The sequence below is a fragment of the Artemia sp. Qi Xiang Cuo genome, chromosome 4 (genome assembly GCF_049724085.1).
Source record: "Artemia sp. Qi Xiang Cuo chromosome 4, ASM4972408v1, whole genome shotgun sequence".
In the NCBI taxonomy this organism is placed as follows: Eukaryota; Metazoa; Arthropoda; class Branchiopoda; order Anostraca; family Artemiidae; genus Artemia; species Artemia sp. Qi Xiang Cuo.
In genome coordinates this window covers 78,336,474-78,353,266 of record NC_142797.1, presented here as the reverse complement: position 1 = coordinate 78,353,266, position 16,793 = coordinate 78,336,474, and the positions used below count along the sequence as shown (strand labels likewise).

The following is a 16,793-nucleotide window of genomic DNA, read 5'->3' as shown; positions in this document are numbered from 1 at the left end:
TTTTAAATTTTAATTGGCTTATCTCAAAGACGTCATTTTTTCCCGCAAGACTGGGAGCCAATAACTAAATTATTGATTGTTGAGACAATTGACTTTTTGGCACGACATTGGGTAATTAGTTTGTACTGGACATGAAGGGAAATCACATGCTTCATTTTGGCAAAATCCTTTGCTTTAATATGATTACTTGGATCACGATGGTTTTGAGAAGATGCTGACAAAGCCAAAATGGGATATTCGAGGCACTCCTCAATAAAAAAAAGTTAGAGAATTGGACACAAGGCCGTATCCATGGGGAGGGTAGGGGGATTGACCCCCTTCACTGAAATATTTGTCCGACTCATGAAAACATAACAAAATGAATATAAAAAGTTTTTTGATGGGTTTAAAAATATTTTTTTTAACCCTCCTGAAAAATCCACTTGTATCCCCCCCCCCACCCAAAAGAAAATCTTAGATACGACTCTGGTGATACACACACTGAAATAAGATTTTCTTTAATTTTTGAGGTAGAGGTTAGGTCTTTCCTCTTCTCTTAGGTCTTATTCAAAACTCCAATAACTTCGTTCTCGTTATACTTTTTACTTTGAAGTTTAACACGGATAATAGTTATCTTTCCTGAATCATTTTCAAGCGGATTTTTTTTTTTTATATATTTAAAACTCATTTAGAAATGCGTTCTCGAATTTTCGGTTAATATGGACTGTGGCTGGCTCTTTACTTCACGCTAATCTTTAGCAGACTGCTATTGATCCAACTACCATCAATGCTGCCATTCTCAGCGTTAGAGACAAATATCATGAGCAATATCAATAATGACTATTTAAGTGAATTCGCCTGGGTATTAATTAGGATAATTAATGTTATCAATATAAGGGTGGGAAGGGGAGAGGGAATTTAAACTATTTTATTGAACCTAGCTTTCATTTGCTTTTGAGAATTATTTGGGGGGTGGGCAAAGGGTTTAAGAGCACATAGAATCCGAGGTTTACCCATTTTTCAGCTTGAAATTTGGATTCTTGTTATCTGGAAAGTTTAATTTAATGACAATTGGTCTTACCTTAGGCCATATTCACAAATGCAATAAAGGAAATATCCGTAATAAAATATATGAAATAAAAACATTCTTTAAAGTAAAACTAACTATTGAAACTATCTGAGATACTTCTTTACACCTAGATATTAATTTCTTTTTTTCCTCGATCGACCGTTATTTCCTTAGAGTTTTTGGGTCATTTCTAAGTAGAAAATCCCAAACGACTTGATTAGAAAGACACAAAGAGCCTATTATGAAACTCAAGTACTTTTGTTGATAGTTGTAAATTGCATTTTTATGGCTGTAACAATCGAAGTACTATTGTGAAATATCCATTGGGTATTGTCCATTTCTGGAAATTTGGATTCATTCCAGGAATACGAAAAAAAGAACCTTGGCTACACAAGAGAAACTGCAAATCACTTAGAATTAATTGATCCATTCCAGCATTTCTAGCTAATCGAACCCTGATCAAGTGCCAAATCTGTAATATTATCCGTTTCCTTTACTGCTGAACTGAACTGAATTAAACTATTTAGAAGTTTATATTGAATTTACTTGAAAATCGACGACGAAGAAGAAGAAGAAAAACAACAACAAACAACAAACTTTGCTGTGAAGTTTTTTGAAAAAGAAGAAAAAGATGAAAAACAACAACAAACTTTGCTGTTAAGTTTTTCGAAAAAGAAGAAGAAGAGGAAAAACAACAACAAACAACAAACTTTGCTGTGAAGTTTTTCGAAAAAGAAGAAGAAGAGGAAAAACAACAACAAACAACAAACTTTGCTGTGAAGTTTTTTTCTTTTTATCCTAGTTTGGCTCTTAGCTTTAACTGTTTATTTTAGACGCTCTTTGTGTCCAAGGGATTCAGAAAGAAAATTGGGGAGATGGGGGGGGGGGGGGTACTCCTGTAAAAAAATCATTATGAGCGATACAATTTTGTATAAAATTAATTCCTATACCAACAATGCCTATTTCATATTTGAAAAAAAAAATACAAAACTCATGAAAATTTTTAAAAACGGTGACGTTGAAAATTGGAATAAACGCTGAAAATATCAAACCTATCTCCTGTACTGAACTTCTTTTTCAAAAATTAGGCAAATTTTCTCAGGTTCGTAATTTTTAAAGCGTAAAATTAAATTTGACGAATTTTACATATTTTGAATAAGCATCAAAATTCGATTCTCTTGATGTATATTTTGTTATCAAGACTCTATTTCTTAGAGATTCGGTTACTATTGAGCCGCATCGTTTCTTACTTACTTTTCGTTACTACTAACTGTTTGATAAATAAGTAGTGTTATTCTCTGTACTTCCTGTCTTATTTTCATATATAGAGCCTGCAATTCCTTTTTTCGAGGGGTTTTTAGGTTTCCCGACATGGTGAAGCTTTACTGTCGCACTTTCAGGCTCGCTACGCACCTGTTTTCTCGTATGCGAGCATATGTTTTCATGAGAGGCAAAGTCTAGATGCTATTTGACCTTGAACCTAGTTTTAGGCCCCCCACCACTCCCCAGAGACAGGCAATTTCTAGCTAGGACATATACCTCCTACTGCGAACAAATGTGTTCCAGAGAGGCATGATTCTAACACCAAGTAACGATGTATATATTATGATGTATGACCCATGTATCCTTAGGTCGTTCTCTTGATCTTGCCTCATTTGATGGTCCTGTTTGTCCATTTCAAGCTTATGTTTTTGTTCTCTGTTGTCCTCATTTTGAGCTTGTGTTAATTTATGTTTTTGTCCTCGAGATATTATGAAATTGCTGAAAATGCCTTTTGAAATTTACATCAACGAATATGAATAGATGAATTTACATATTTCTAGGTTTTTGTTCTATAAATTCTCCTAAAACTGTTTGAAAATTTAATTTCCTTATGTCTTCACTATCAATCGACATAATTGCTTAGCTATTTATTATTTCCTGATTCATTGTTGATATCAGATGGGTTTTTTTTTATTGGTTTTAGCCTGAAAAATGATCTCTCTCCAGAAGCTACGCTTGCCGGAATTGTTAAAAATATTTCCCTATTTCGAAAAAAACTGTTATCTTTGATGGCAGCACGGGGCCCTTCCTAACGCGGGCCCGATTGAGCCCAATTATTCCAATTGCTTTTTATCCGGCCCTTGGTGAAGGCTAATAAAGTAAACAGCTTAATTTATCAAAAATACAAGAGAATTTTAATTTGAGTTGATTGGGGGATATTTTAAACCATGTGGAATCGCAGTAGATGCATTTTCGGTGTAAATCAGCTTAGACAATTTTCTGAGTTTATTTTTTTTTTTTTTTTTTTTTTTATAGAAATATTTGGCGTCACACTTTATACTAAATATATTTCTGAAAGATAAATAGCTTTGTTATGCAAAATGATTAAATAAACTTACTAAATTCAGATTTTAAAAATCCTAGAAACCCTAAAACTGTTTTAATTTGAACTAATTGAGTGGTACTTCAATCAGTGTTTAATTTTAGTAGGCCTAGCTTCATTATAAATCAGCTTGATAAATTTCTTGGAGATCTGACGTGAATCTTTTATGCTAGAATTTGGTTATGAACAGTAATAGCTTCGTTATGTAAACATTTCTAATAAACATACCAACTTCAGATTTTTTCTTTATCTGAGATTCTCTGCCCATTAGCCTATTTCGGAAGTCTGCAAGCAATCCAAAAAGATTTTTTTTCTGGTTGCTTAAATCCTCTTCTGGTAACGGAGCAGTGCTTACTCGTCTCTCCCGTCTGAAAAATATTTATCAGGAATAGCCAAATAAATTTTTTTTTTAAGGCTCAAGGAAACTAAGACAAAATGAAGAAAATTTTAGGATGTAAAACCACCGTTTTCTTTTTTAGAAATTCAATAATAGGGGAGTTTTTGTTTTGAACCGATTTAGAGACATTAAACATTATTGAACCATTGACCATTACGTGAAGTAAAGACCATTACCGTATAACCATTACGTGAAGTAAAGATGAAACAAGATGCGTTTTGCTTTTTATTTAAAACGTGGAATGGAGGTAAGAATGGGGACAAAAACTAACACTTTCCTGGGGAGGGGGCAATGAAACAGAAATATTATTTTAAACTAAAACAGTAACTCTCGACTTTAAAATTTTTGGGAATATTTTTTATAATTTGTGAAGCTATTCATTGAAGCTAATCATTATTTGTGAATAATGAGATAAGTGGGAACCAGGTTATGTCTGAAACCCTGATACAAAACCTCTCTTACCACGGAACTCACTTGTATGCCTCTTAATGTCCCTAATTTAAAATTTACTTGATCAGAAAAGTAACCAACATGTCTTATGTAAAAACTCGAGTGATTATTTTAAAATGTTTGTGACTTTTAGTGAGATTCCTTGGAAACTCCTTGGCTATTTTTCTAACTTAGGAAGGCCACTACAACTATAAATGTCTGTTCGAATCGGTTCGTCCTAGTTTTCTACGACCACTAGTTCTATTAAATAAAAAAAAACAAGTTTGTTCAACTGAAAGTAAGAAGCTGCACTAAAACACAAAATGAACAGAAATTATTCCGTATTTGAACGGGTTGTACCCCTCCTCAATTCCTCACTCTTCACGCTAAAGTCGTTAGCACTTAAAAAGGCTTTATGTTCTAATTAAACAGCCCTTGTGTTTTAGCAGTCGGTCTTAAGAAATTGGGACAAACAGTCAAACTTTAGCGTAAAGAGAAATGTATTGAGATGGGGGGAAACGCCTCATTTACGGAATAATTTCTGTTTGTTTTGAGTTTTAATGTTGCTCCTAACTTTCAGTTGAACGCTGTAAAGAAATAAACAAGTTTAAGTGCTATTATCCTTTGAGAAATTTCAATTTCTTGTTTTTTCAAATGGGGGTTTGCAACCTCCTTTAGATTTTTGCAGTAATGCTGAATTTCTTTTCAGTTACGTTTATTTTCCTTTCAGTTACGTTGAATTTCACAATGTAACTTTAATCACGATCACAATTTTTTTTCAGTTTTCCCCCTTTTTCTAAAATTAAATTTTAGGATGAAGGATGATAGCCTGCTAAAAATTTTGCTTTTTCGCCCATCTATTTGAGGAATAAAAAATAGACTGTCAAACAGTTCGTGGTAACGAACTGTAAGTAGGGAGCGACCCGGCTCAATGGTATTCGAAACTCTAAAAAACGGAATTTTGATACCAATCGATACATCAAAAGAATCAGATTTTAATTCTGATTTCAAATATATAAGTTTCATCAAGTTTAATCTTACTCATCAAAAGTTACGCGCCTGAGAAAATTTGGCTGATTTTCGAAAAAAGGGGGAAAGACCCCCTAAAAGTTCTAGAACCTTAATGAAAATTACAACATCATATTCAGCGTACCAGAGAACCCTACTGTAGAGGTTTCAAGCTCCTATCTACAAAAATGTGGAATTTTCCATTTTTTGCCAGAAGAAAGATCACGGGTGCGTGTTTATTTGTTTTTTGTTTTTTTTTGTTTTTTTTCTTTTTACCAGGGGTGATCGTATCGACCCAGTGGTCCTAAAATATCGTAGGAGGGCTTATTGGAACGCAAATTAAAAGTTCTAGTGCCATTTTTAAGTGAACAAAAAAAATAGAGGGCAACTAGGCCCCCTCCCACGCTCATTTTTTTCCCAAAGTCACCCGATCAAAATTTTGAGATGGCCATTTTGTTCAGCATGGTCGAAAATATTATAACTATGTCTTCTAGGATGACTTAATCACTCGAAGCCTCCAGGGTGAGGGCTGAAAGTTATGAACTTTACCCAATGTTAACATATAGTATTGGTTATTGGGAAGTATACAGACGTTTTCAGGGGGAATTTTATCTGGTAGTGGGGGGTGGGGGTGGGTCGGGGGTTATATGGAAGGATCTTTTCATGGAGGAAATTTTCATGGGGGATGGGACATGGTTATGAAGGGGGCACCGGATTTCCCATCATTATTTAAAACAAAAATCATAAATTAAATATAAAAAAACAAGTTTTTCAACTGAAAGTAAGGAGCAACATCAAAACTTAAAACGAACAGAAAATATTAGCTATATAATTGGGTTCACCTTCTAGTCAATACCTCGCTCTTTAAGCCAAATTTTTTTTAGTACTTTCATAAGAGCTATTTATTCTAATTAACGGCTTTTGTGATTAAGGGGTCATTTTTAAAGAATTGGAACAAAATTCGAACTTTAGCTTAAAGAGCAAGGTATTGACTAGGGTTACGTAAGTTAATTTGTAAATTACGTCAGTATCAAATTTAGAGACAGCCATTTAGCAAAAGAAAAGTAAAATTTTTATGCAAATTTTGTTTACTTATTCAATGACCGTGAGCCAAAATAAAAGCTGCATTAACTGAAAAACGATCAGAAATTAAATAAAACAACAAGTTTTTTAAACTGAGAGTCAGGAGCGACATTAAAACTTAAAACGAACAGAAATTATTCCGTATATGAAAGGGGCTGTCCCCTCCTCAACGCCTCGCTCTTTACGCAAAAGTTTGACTCTGCCTCGCAGCTTTATTTTTTAAAACAATAAAAAACTTTTGTGTAAAGAGCGAGGAGTTGAGGAGGGGACAGCCCCTTTCATATACGGAATAATTTCTGTTCGTTTTAAGTTTTAATGTCGCTCCTTACTTTCAGTTTAAAAAACTTGTTTTTTTATTGAATTTTGAAAAAGAAGCATGCGTAGACTGTGTTGACCTCAGATGGCTTCGTGCAGCAATTAGTTGCTAGAAGTATCTGTACTGGTTGTAGGATAAAAATAAAGCAATAAGACTGAAACTCGTCGTTTGGCTTATTTTGCAGAGTAACACTACTACTTTCCTAGTTTTTTTTCATAAACAGCAGTTTACACGTATACGTATAAAAGTCAAATTATGAATAATTTTTATTTTCCAATAGGGATCTTAACACATATAGTTCTTTCAGTGGTTTTTCAAATGATCTTAGGAGCGATTAAAAAACAACAAAAAACAATTTTTTTTCAACTGTAAGTAAAGAGTAACATTAAACTCAAAACGAACAGATAGTATTACATATATGAGGGGGATTGCTCTCTTCGCAATACCTCGCTCTATCCGCTAAAGTTTGAATTTTTGTTTCAATTTTTAAAAATGACAGCCCTGAAACACAAGGGCCGTTTAATTAGAATAATAAGATTTTTAAAAGTTCTAAGAAAACCTTTAGCGTAAAGAGCGAGGTATTAAGGAAGGGACAATCCTTTCATATGCGTAGAAATTTCTGTTCGTTTTAAGTTTTAATGTTGCTCCTTACTTTCAGTTAAAAAAGCTGTTTTTATTATTATATAATTTCTGACCCTTTTTTTTAAATAATTCCGGAAAATCTGGCTCCCATTCCATAGAATACTCCCTTGCCCAACAAAACAATCCACCACAAGAAATCATCCGAAATAACCCCCTGCTAAAAATACCCCCAATGTATGTATACTTCCCAATAACCAAGGCTATATGTAAAAATTGGGCAGAATTCATAGCTTGTAGCTCTTTCCCAGGGACTATGGGGGGTCAAGTCATCCTCAGAGATATAGTTAATAGATTCTTCGACTAGGCTTAACAAAATGGCTATATCAAAATATTGATGGGGTGACTTTTGGAAAAAAAATGAGCGTGAGGGGGGCTAGCCGTCCTCCAATATTTTTGGTCACTTAAAAAGGGCAATAGAACTCTTGATTTCTGATCAAATGTACCCTCCTACGCTCCTCTGGGATCATTGGTTCTATACGATCACTCCCGAGGAAAAAAACCAAAAAAAAACCATGATCTTTCTTCCGGGAAAACCAAAAATTCCACATTTTTATATGTAGGAACTGGAAATCTCTACAGTAGGGCTCTCTGATACAATGAATCTGATCGAGTGATTTTCATTAAGATCACCTGATATTCTGGGGCTGTTTTCCCCCCTTTTCAAAAATTGGACAAATTTTCTCAGGCTCGTAACTATTGATGGGTAACCTTAAACCTGACAAATTTTATATATTTTGAATAAGCATCAAAATTCAATTCTTTTGATGTATCCATGATTATCAAGACTCTGTTTTTAGAGTTTCGGTTGCTATTGAGCCGCATCGCTCCTTACCTACAGCTCAATGCTACGAACTGTTTGACATGGTAATCTATATAAGGAAATTATTGGGATTCCTATGAAGGGTAATACCAGTCCATTTACAGCGGACTTGTTTTGAAGCCAATCAGAATACGAGTATATGATTAATAAAAAGAAACCAAGTAATGTTAAATATTCGCTTTCAAATAATAACAATATTTAGATGATCTTCTGGTGATAAATTGTTAAGAGTTTATGAATATTTCGAATATTATTTACCCACCAGAGTTAATTCTGGAACCGAGGTATAGGAAAGGCAATTATAACCACTTTTTAGATTTAGATATTAATGCTTCGAATAATAAAAAATTAGTTTTTAAAATATATTTAAAAACGGATGATTTTAATTTTGAAGTAGTCAATTTCCCATTCCTTAAAACCAATATATATTCAAATATCATATATTCAGTGTTTTATTCCAAGTTTCTTAGATATGCAAGTATTTCTAGTAATTACGTATATTTCGGAAATAGAAGTCAAATACTTAGCTATAAATTAGTCTTAAGCGGTTTTCCCACCAATAAACTTACTTCCCAATTTAAAAAATTGAATTTTCAGTATAATGAAATTTTAGAGAAGCATAATACAAGTTATCAAGATATATTAAATGATATTTTGATGTAACTCTGTTGATGTATTTTTTCCATAATTTTTTTTTTAAATTAGGGTAAGTTTTAACTCAAACATGTGTTTTGTTACAGGTGGGTAGGGTAAAAAAAATTTCTTGGAAGGTTTTCCATGAAAGTAAATCGGGGTTTTTTGACGGAGGGTTGTTTTGCAAGTAAGGGGGGGGGTAAAAATCTCCAAAATGGTATTCTTTCAGATTAATATATACATTATTTCGAATTAGCTCTTGGTGACTGTGGTGATGTGGCTCAAAATTGGTGGGTATATATACATATTTTGGTTATTTTTAATTTTTCTGTATATATTTCTCATGTGACAATACACAAGGCATGACATAAGTTCTTATGGCAGACAAGCTCATTTGCTAGGGTCAGGAGTTTAAAGCACCGAAACTCCTATTGACAAGCGTGTATTCCTCTGAGGAGCCCTAATATGAGTTGATCACATGGGGAATATTTTATTAGATTTAAGGTACTTTTGCTGGTATTTGTACAACGACTTACATTTATTAATGTGAGCTTTGCTCGATTTTGGACATGATTACTTGGCTAATGGATTGGTTATACTGTTTTGTCCTAGGTGATTGGATGGATGAGTAAGGTCAAGAACTTGTTTAAGTGCTTGTTTATCTCAATTACTAAATTAGGAAAATAGGTTTTTTTTGAAACCAACTAATTAGCTGTAATATATTGTATAACTTCGAAACTGATACCAATAATGTGCAAGTCCTTTTTAAACTGTGCGCATGTGACGTTGTGTCACTCCGTAGTTGTGACCCATATATCACAGTTGCTAAAACACCTATGAAGGTTTTGCCAGCATAAGTTCAGCTGTTACATTTTTATCAAACATTTCGTGGTAACTAACTGTAAGTAAGGAGCGACCCGGCTCAATGGTAACCAAAACTCTAGAAAACGGGTTTTTGATACCAACAGATACGTCAAAAGAATCAGATTTCAAGGCTGATTTCAAATATATAGCTTTCATCAAGTTTAGTTTTACCCATCAAAAGTTACGCGCCTGAGAAAAATTCGGCTGATTTTCGAAAAAAGGGGGAAAGACCCACTAAAAAATATAGAACTTTGATGAAAATCACACCGTCATATTCAGCGTATCAGAAAACCCTAATGTAGTGGTTTCAAGCTCATATCTACAAAAATGTGGAATTTTGCATTTTTTGCAAAAAGGAAGATCACGAATTCGTGTTTATTTGTTTTTTTTTTGTTTTTCTCAGGGGTGATCGTATCGATCCAGTGGTCCTAGAACATCGTGAGAGGACTCATTGGATCGAAACTTAAAAGTTCTAGTGCAATTTTTAAGTGACCAAAAAATGGAGAGCAACTAGGCCCCCTCCCACGCTCATTTAGATAGCCATTTTGTTCAGCATGGTTGAAAATATGATAAATATGTCCTTTAGGATGACTTAATCCCTCTAAGTCGTCGGGGGAGGGCTGAAAGTTATGAACTTTGCCCAATGTTAGCATATAGTATTGGTTATTAGGAAGTATACAGACGTTTTCAGAGGGATTGTTTCAGGTATTAGGGGGCTGGGTGAGTGGGGGTTATGTGGGAGGATCTTTCCATGAAGGAAGTTTTCATGGGGGAAGGGACATTTCTATGAAGGGGGCGCCGGATTTCCCAGCATTATTTAAAAAAAGATCAGAAATTAAATATAAAAAAAAAGTTTTCCAACTGAAAATAAGGAGTAGCATCAAAACTTAAAACGAATAGAGAATATTAAGTATATGATTGGGTTCACCCCCTAGTCAGTAGGCTACCTCGCTCTTTAAGACAAAGATTTTTTAGTAGTTTCATAAGAGCTATTTATTCTAAATAACGGCCTTTGTGATCAAGGGGTCATTTTTAAAGAATTGGAACAAAATTCGAACTTTAGCTTAAAGAGCGAGGTATTAACTAGTAGGCGAGCCCCCTAATATACGTATTAAAAATATATGAATATAGAAGTTCGTTACGTAAACTAATTCGCAAGTTACGTATATTTATTACTAATAAAAATGTTCGTAAACAAAATCAAACAAGTTTCGAGAAAGCCATTTAACGAAATAAAAGTAAAATTAATATGCAAATTTTGTTTTAATTATTCGTGTACGGTGAGCCAAAATCTAACTCAATTCAAAAACGTTCAAAAATTAAATAAAAAAAAAAAAGTTTTTTTTTAACTGAAAGTAAGGAACGACGTTAAAACTTAAAACGAACAGAAATTATTCTGTATATGAAAGGGGCTGTCCCCTCCTCAACGCCTCGCTCTTTACGCTAAAGTTTGACTTCCTCACAACTCTTATTTTTTTTAAACAATAAAAAACTTTAGCGCGAAAGCAAGTTTTTCTTACTTTCAGTTAAAAAAACTTGTTTTTTTTTATTTTATCACATAAAGTAGCAGTTCGTAATATTGTCCGAGAAGCGTGTTTGAATAGCGGCTGGTACCTTTATGAAGTGAGCAGACATGTCCAGTTTATAACTTCACAAAAGAAGTCGTATTATTTTTAATGTAGTTTACTATTGCCTTAAAAAAAACAAGAAAAAATCAGACAAACCTAAAAATACTTCCAGTATCTGAGACTTTCAGAAAACACGAGTAAGACTTTGGATTCTCACTATAATTAAGCATTAAAAAGCGATATTAAACTAAAATAATTATTCCTAAAATAGTTAATATAATTTATACTAAAATAATTACTAAAATAAGATGCTAAAATAACTTCATGATTAAAATAGTGTGTATTCTTCTTTAAATATAGCCTAAACTGTAGTATATATACATTTTTTTTTTTGGGGGGGGGCATTTCAGGGGTTGCAAATAACTAAAAAGAACAAAAAAAGTAAGTGAATTAAATGGGTCGCATAAAATATCATAGTAAAAATTGAAATATCTCCAGATTTCAGAGAGGAAGACGATTCAAAAACCCATCCCTTCAAGAGTTTCTGTAAATACTTTTGTTTTTGGGTGATATAAAATATTCTAGGAAAAATTGAAATATCTCCACATCTCAGAGAGGGAGACGATTCAAAAACCCCTCCCTGTATAGGTGTCTGTAAATACTTTTGTTTTTATAACTGATTTATATACTTCTATTTACCTGGACTCCCTCCGTTGTTTAACTGAAAGTTTTCTACTGGAAGCACCTCCTTTCATGCTTTTTCTTGACGTATTGCTCCTTATTGACGGAAAAGAGAAGGTTTTAGCATAAGTGGGCGATCTATCCATAGGAGTTTCAACTGGAGTGATCGCTTGGGCTGGCCAATTTGAGAGTTCCAGGCTTGGTTCTGGAGTGTTGTTGCAGGATGATCGACGGCTCAAACGATGAGGAGCGAATCTAAAATAGAAACGCTTAACTAAACAGACACATAAGCCGTTTACACTCTATCACAATTTTGTTTATATCAAACAGCTCGTGGTAACGAACTTTCAGTAAGGAGCGACCCGGCTCAATAGTAACCGAAACTCTAAAAACGGAATTTTGATACCAATAGACACATCAAAATGATACTAATAGACACGAGTCAGATTTTAATACTGATTTCAAATATATAAGTTTCATCAAGTTTAGTTTTACCCATCAAAAGTTACGCGCCTGAGATAATTTGCCTGATTTTTTAAAAAGGGGGAAACACCCCCTAAAAATTATAGAACCTTAATGAAAATCACACCATCAGATTTAGAGTATCAAAGAACCCTAGTGTAGAGGTTTCAAGCTCCTATCCACAAAAAAGTGGAATTTTGTATTTTTCGCCAGAAGAAAGATCACGGATGCGTGTTTATTTGTTTTTTTTTTGTTTTTTTTTTGTTTTCCCCAGGGGTGATCGTATCGAGCCAGTGGTCCTAGAATATCGTGGGAAGGCTCGATCAAACCGAAATTAAAAGTTCTATTGCCCTTATCAAGTGACCAAAAAAATGAAGGGCAACTAGGCCCCCTCCCACGCTCATTTTATCCCCAAAGTCACCATATCAAAAATGTGAGATAGCCATTTTGTTCAGCATGGTCGAAAATATAATAAATATGTCTTTTAGGATGCCTTATTCCTTCAAAGTCCCCGGGGAGAGGGCTTAAAGTTATGGACTTTACCCAATGTTTACATACAGTATTGGTAATTGGGATACGAATTTTATTGAAAAGTTTGTCGTAGAAACTGGAAAAAAGGCGCATTCGATTGGAAATTCAAAGGGCTAGTGCCTTTTTTAATAGTCGAAAGTGATTGGAGGGCAACTAACCCCCCTTTTTTTCTCATTCAATTGGACTCATTCAATTGGAAATTGAAATGGCTAGTGTTCTTTTTAACATTCGAAAGTAATTATAGGGCAACTAGCCCCCCTGTCACGCCCACCATGTCTCAAAACGCTACCAATCAAAAGCTTTAGATATTAATTTTGATCAACTCAATTGTAAGTTCTGGAAATTAGGTCTCTCAGGATGACAACCCCCTCAGAGCCCTCAGGGAAAGGGTTGTAAGTTATATCCTGGGGCATATAAGGTTTTTTATAGAAATTGTTGCCGTAGACACCAAAAAGGGCTCATTTGATTTCAAATTGAAAGGGCTAGTGCCCTTTTTAATAGTCGAAAGTGAATGGAGGGGAACTAACCCCCTCTCACGCCCACCATTTCCCCAACTACATCCAATTAAAATTTTGAGATAACCATTTTGTTCAACCTAGTTGAAAGTTGTGGAAATTATGATTCTGAGGATGACAAACCCCCCATACCCCTCAGGGCAAGGGTTGTAAGTTATTCCCTGGGGACATCTAAGGTTTTATAGAAATAATTTTCGTAGAGACTTCAAAGAGGGCTCATTCGATTGGAAACTGAAAAGGCTAGTGCCCTCTTTAATAGTCGAAAGTGATTGGAGGGCAACTAGCCCTCATATCAATCTCAAAATTTCCCCAAACATATCCGATCAAAATTTTGAGATAGCCATTTTTTTCAAAATAGATGAAATTTTTGGAAGTTAGGTCTTTGAGGATGACACTTCTCCCAGAGCCCTCAGGGCTAAGGTTGTAAGCTATGCCCTGGGTGCATATAAGATTTTTTATAGAAAACATTGTCTTAGATAATAGGCTTTAGCCCTTTGCCCTTCTTCATATGCTTGACGAAACTAGCCACAGAGAGATTGATCTCTCTCTCGCACCCACCATGTCGCCGACAACAACTAAAAAGGATTTTGAAACAGCTATTTTTTTCAGTGCAGCCAACTGCCTCGGAAATTAGGTCTTTGAACATTATCAACCCCCCCCCCCCCCCTGGGGGGTTTATCATCCTCAATATGCCCTTATATGCCCTGGGGGCATATAAGGTTTCTATAGAGCGTTGTAATCGAAAATTCGAATGGCTAGTGCCCTTTTTAATACTCAAAAGTGATTGGAGGAAAACTAACACTCCTCCCACGCCCACCATTTCCCCAAGAACATCCAATAAAACTTCGAGATAGCTATTTTGCTCAACGTAGCTGAAAAGCCCGGAATTTATGTCTTTGAGGATGACACTCCCCCACAACCCTTAGCGCAAGGGTTGTAATTTATACCCTGGGAGCATATAAGGTATTATAGAAAGCGTTATCGTAAAAACTTCAAACAGGGTTCATTCAGTTCGAAATTGAAAGCGCTAGTGCCCTATTTAATAGTCGAAAGTGATTAGAGGGCAACCAACGCCCCTCTCAAGCCTATCATTTCCCCAAAACAAGTCTAATCAAATTTTTGAGATAGACATTTTGTTCAACGTAACTGAAAGTTCCGGAAATTAGGTCTTTGCAAGCGTTGTCGTAGAAACTTCAAAAAGGGCTCATTCCATTGGAAATTCAAATGGCTAGTGGCTTTTTTAATAGTCTAAAGTAATTGGAGGGCAACTAACCCCCCTCGAACGCCCACCTTTTCCCCAAAAATATCCAATCAAAATTTTCAGATAGCCATTTTGTTCAACGTAGTTGAAAGTTCTGAAAATTAGGTCTTTGAGGATAATAACCCCCTCGGAGCCCTCAGGGCAAGGGTTATAAGTTATACCCTGGGGGGATATAAGGTATTTATGGAAAGCTTTGTCGTAGAAACTCGAAAAAGGGCGCATTCGATTGGAAATTCAAAGGGCTAGTGTACTTTTTAATAGTCGAAAGTGATGGCAAGGGTTGTAAGTTATGCCCTGGGGGCATATAAGGTTTTTTTTATGGAAAACATTGTCGTATAAACTTCAAAAAGGGATCATTCCATTGAAAATTGAAATGGCTATTGGCCTTTTTATTAGTCGAAAGTTATGGGAGGGCAACTAACCCCCCTCTCACGCCCACCATTTTACCAAAAACATACAATCAAAGTTTTGAGATAGCCATTTTTGTTAACGTAGTTGAAAGTTCTGGAAATTAGCCCCACTCTCAAGCTCACCATTTCCCCAAAAATATCCAATCAAAATTTTGAGATAGCCACTTTGTTCAACGTAGACTAAAGTTATGGAAATTCGGTCTTTGAGGATGACACTCCCCCCAGAGCTCTCAGGGCTTAGGTTGTAAGCTGTGCCCTGGGGGCATATAAGGTTTTTATAGAGCGTTGTAACAGAAACTTCGAAGGGCTAGTGCCCTTTTTAATAATCAAAAGTGATTGGAGAAAACTAATACCCCTCCCACGCCCACTATTTCCCCAAAAATATTCAATAAAAATTTAGTTGAAATTTCTGGATATTATGTCTTTGAGGATGATCACCCCCCCCCCCACACCCCTCAGGGCAAGGGTTACAACTTATGCCCTGACGGCATATAAGGTTTTTATAGAGCGTTGTAATAGAACCTTCGAAGGGCTAGTGCCCTTTTTAATAATCAAAAGTGATTGGAGGAAAACTAATAGCCCTCCCACGCCTACTATTTCCCCAAAAATATCCAATAAAAATTTTGAGATAACACTTTTGTTTCCATTTCCCCAAACACATCCAACCAAAATTTTGAGATAGACATTTTGTTCAACGTAGTTGAAATCCAGGAAATTAGGTCTTTGCCAGCGTTGTCGTAGACACTTCAAAAAGGTCTCATTCAATTGGGGATTGAAAGGGCTAGTGCCCTTTTTAATAGTCAAAAGTGATCGGAGGGCGAATACCCCCCAATACCCATCATTTCTCCAAAAACTTCCGATCAGCATTTTTATATAGCAATTTTGTTGAACGTAGTTGAAGGGTCCAGAAATTGTGTTTTGATTGTGACAACCCCCAACAGTCCTCAGGGCTAAGATTGTAAGTTGTGCCCTGGGGGTATATAATGTCATATAGAAAGTGTTCTCGTAAAAACTTCAAAAAGGGCTCTTTCGATTGGAAATTGATAGGACTATTGCCCTTTTTAATAGTCGAGAGTAATCAAAGGGATAATACCCCCCCCAACGCCCCTCGTTTTCCCAAACATTTCTGATCAACATTTTGGCATTGCAATTTTTTTCAACGTAGTCAGAATGTCCGGAAATTATGTCTGTGAGAATGACAACCCTCCCCTCATTGCCCTCAGGACAATGACCGTAAGGTATGCCCATTGTGCACGAAACGCTCTTATACAAAGTTTTGTCTTAGAAGTTACAAAAAGGGCTAATTCAATTGGAAATTTAGAGGACTAGTGCCTTTTTTTATTATTCGAAAGTGATCAGATGGCAAATGTCTCCCTCCACGCTTATCATTTCCCCAAACACTTACAATCAAATTTTGATATAGCCATTTTGTTAAGCCTATCAGACAGGTCTGAAAATAATGTCTCTGAGGATAAGAAATCCCCCCAGCCTTCAGGGCAAAGTTTGTAAGTTGTGCGCTGGGGACATATAGGGTTTTTATAGAAAGGGTGGTCATATTAACTTCAAATGGGGCTCATTGGATTGATAATCAGACGCTCTGGTGTTTTTTTAAGAGTCAAAGGATCAGAGGGCAGCTACCATCTCACCCCTACACACACTCATATTGTCCCGAAATGCATCTAATAGAAATTTCGAGATAGCCATTCTATTCAAAACAGTCTAAATATCATATAACAAGGCTTTTGGGGTTTAAAAAAACT

The 16,793-nt window shown here is 35.3% G+C and overlaps 1 protein-coding gene across 1 annotated transcript in view; it reads right to left on the bottom strand.

Moving 5' to 3' along the window:
• Positions 1 to 16,793, bottom strand: part of LOC148953461 (uncharacterized) — an 84,586-nt gene that overhangs the window by 42,941 nt on the left and 24,852 nt on the right. Inside the window, exons 4-5 of the mRNA XM_089087693.1 lie at positions 11,873 to 12,109; positions 3,642 to 3,781 (exon numbers count right to left, since the gene is read on the bottom strand). Coding sequence (XP_088943819.1) covers positions 3,642 to 3,781; positions 11,873 to 12,109 — 377 coding nt within the window. The remainder of the gene's footprint in view (positions 1 to 3,641; positions 3,782 to 11,872; positions 12,110 to 16,793) is intronic.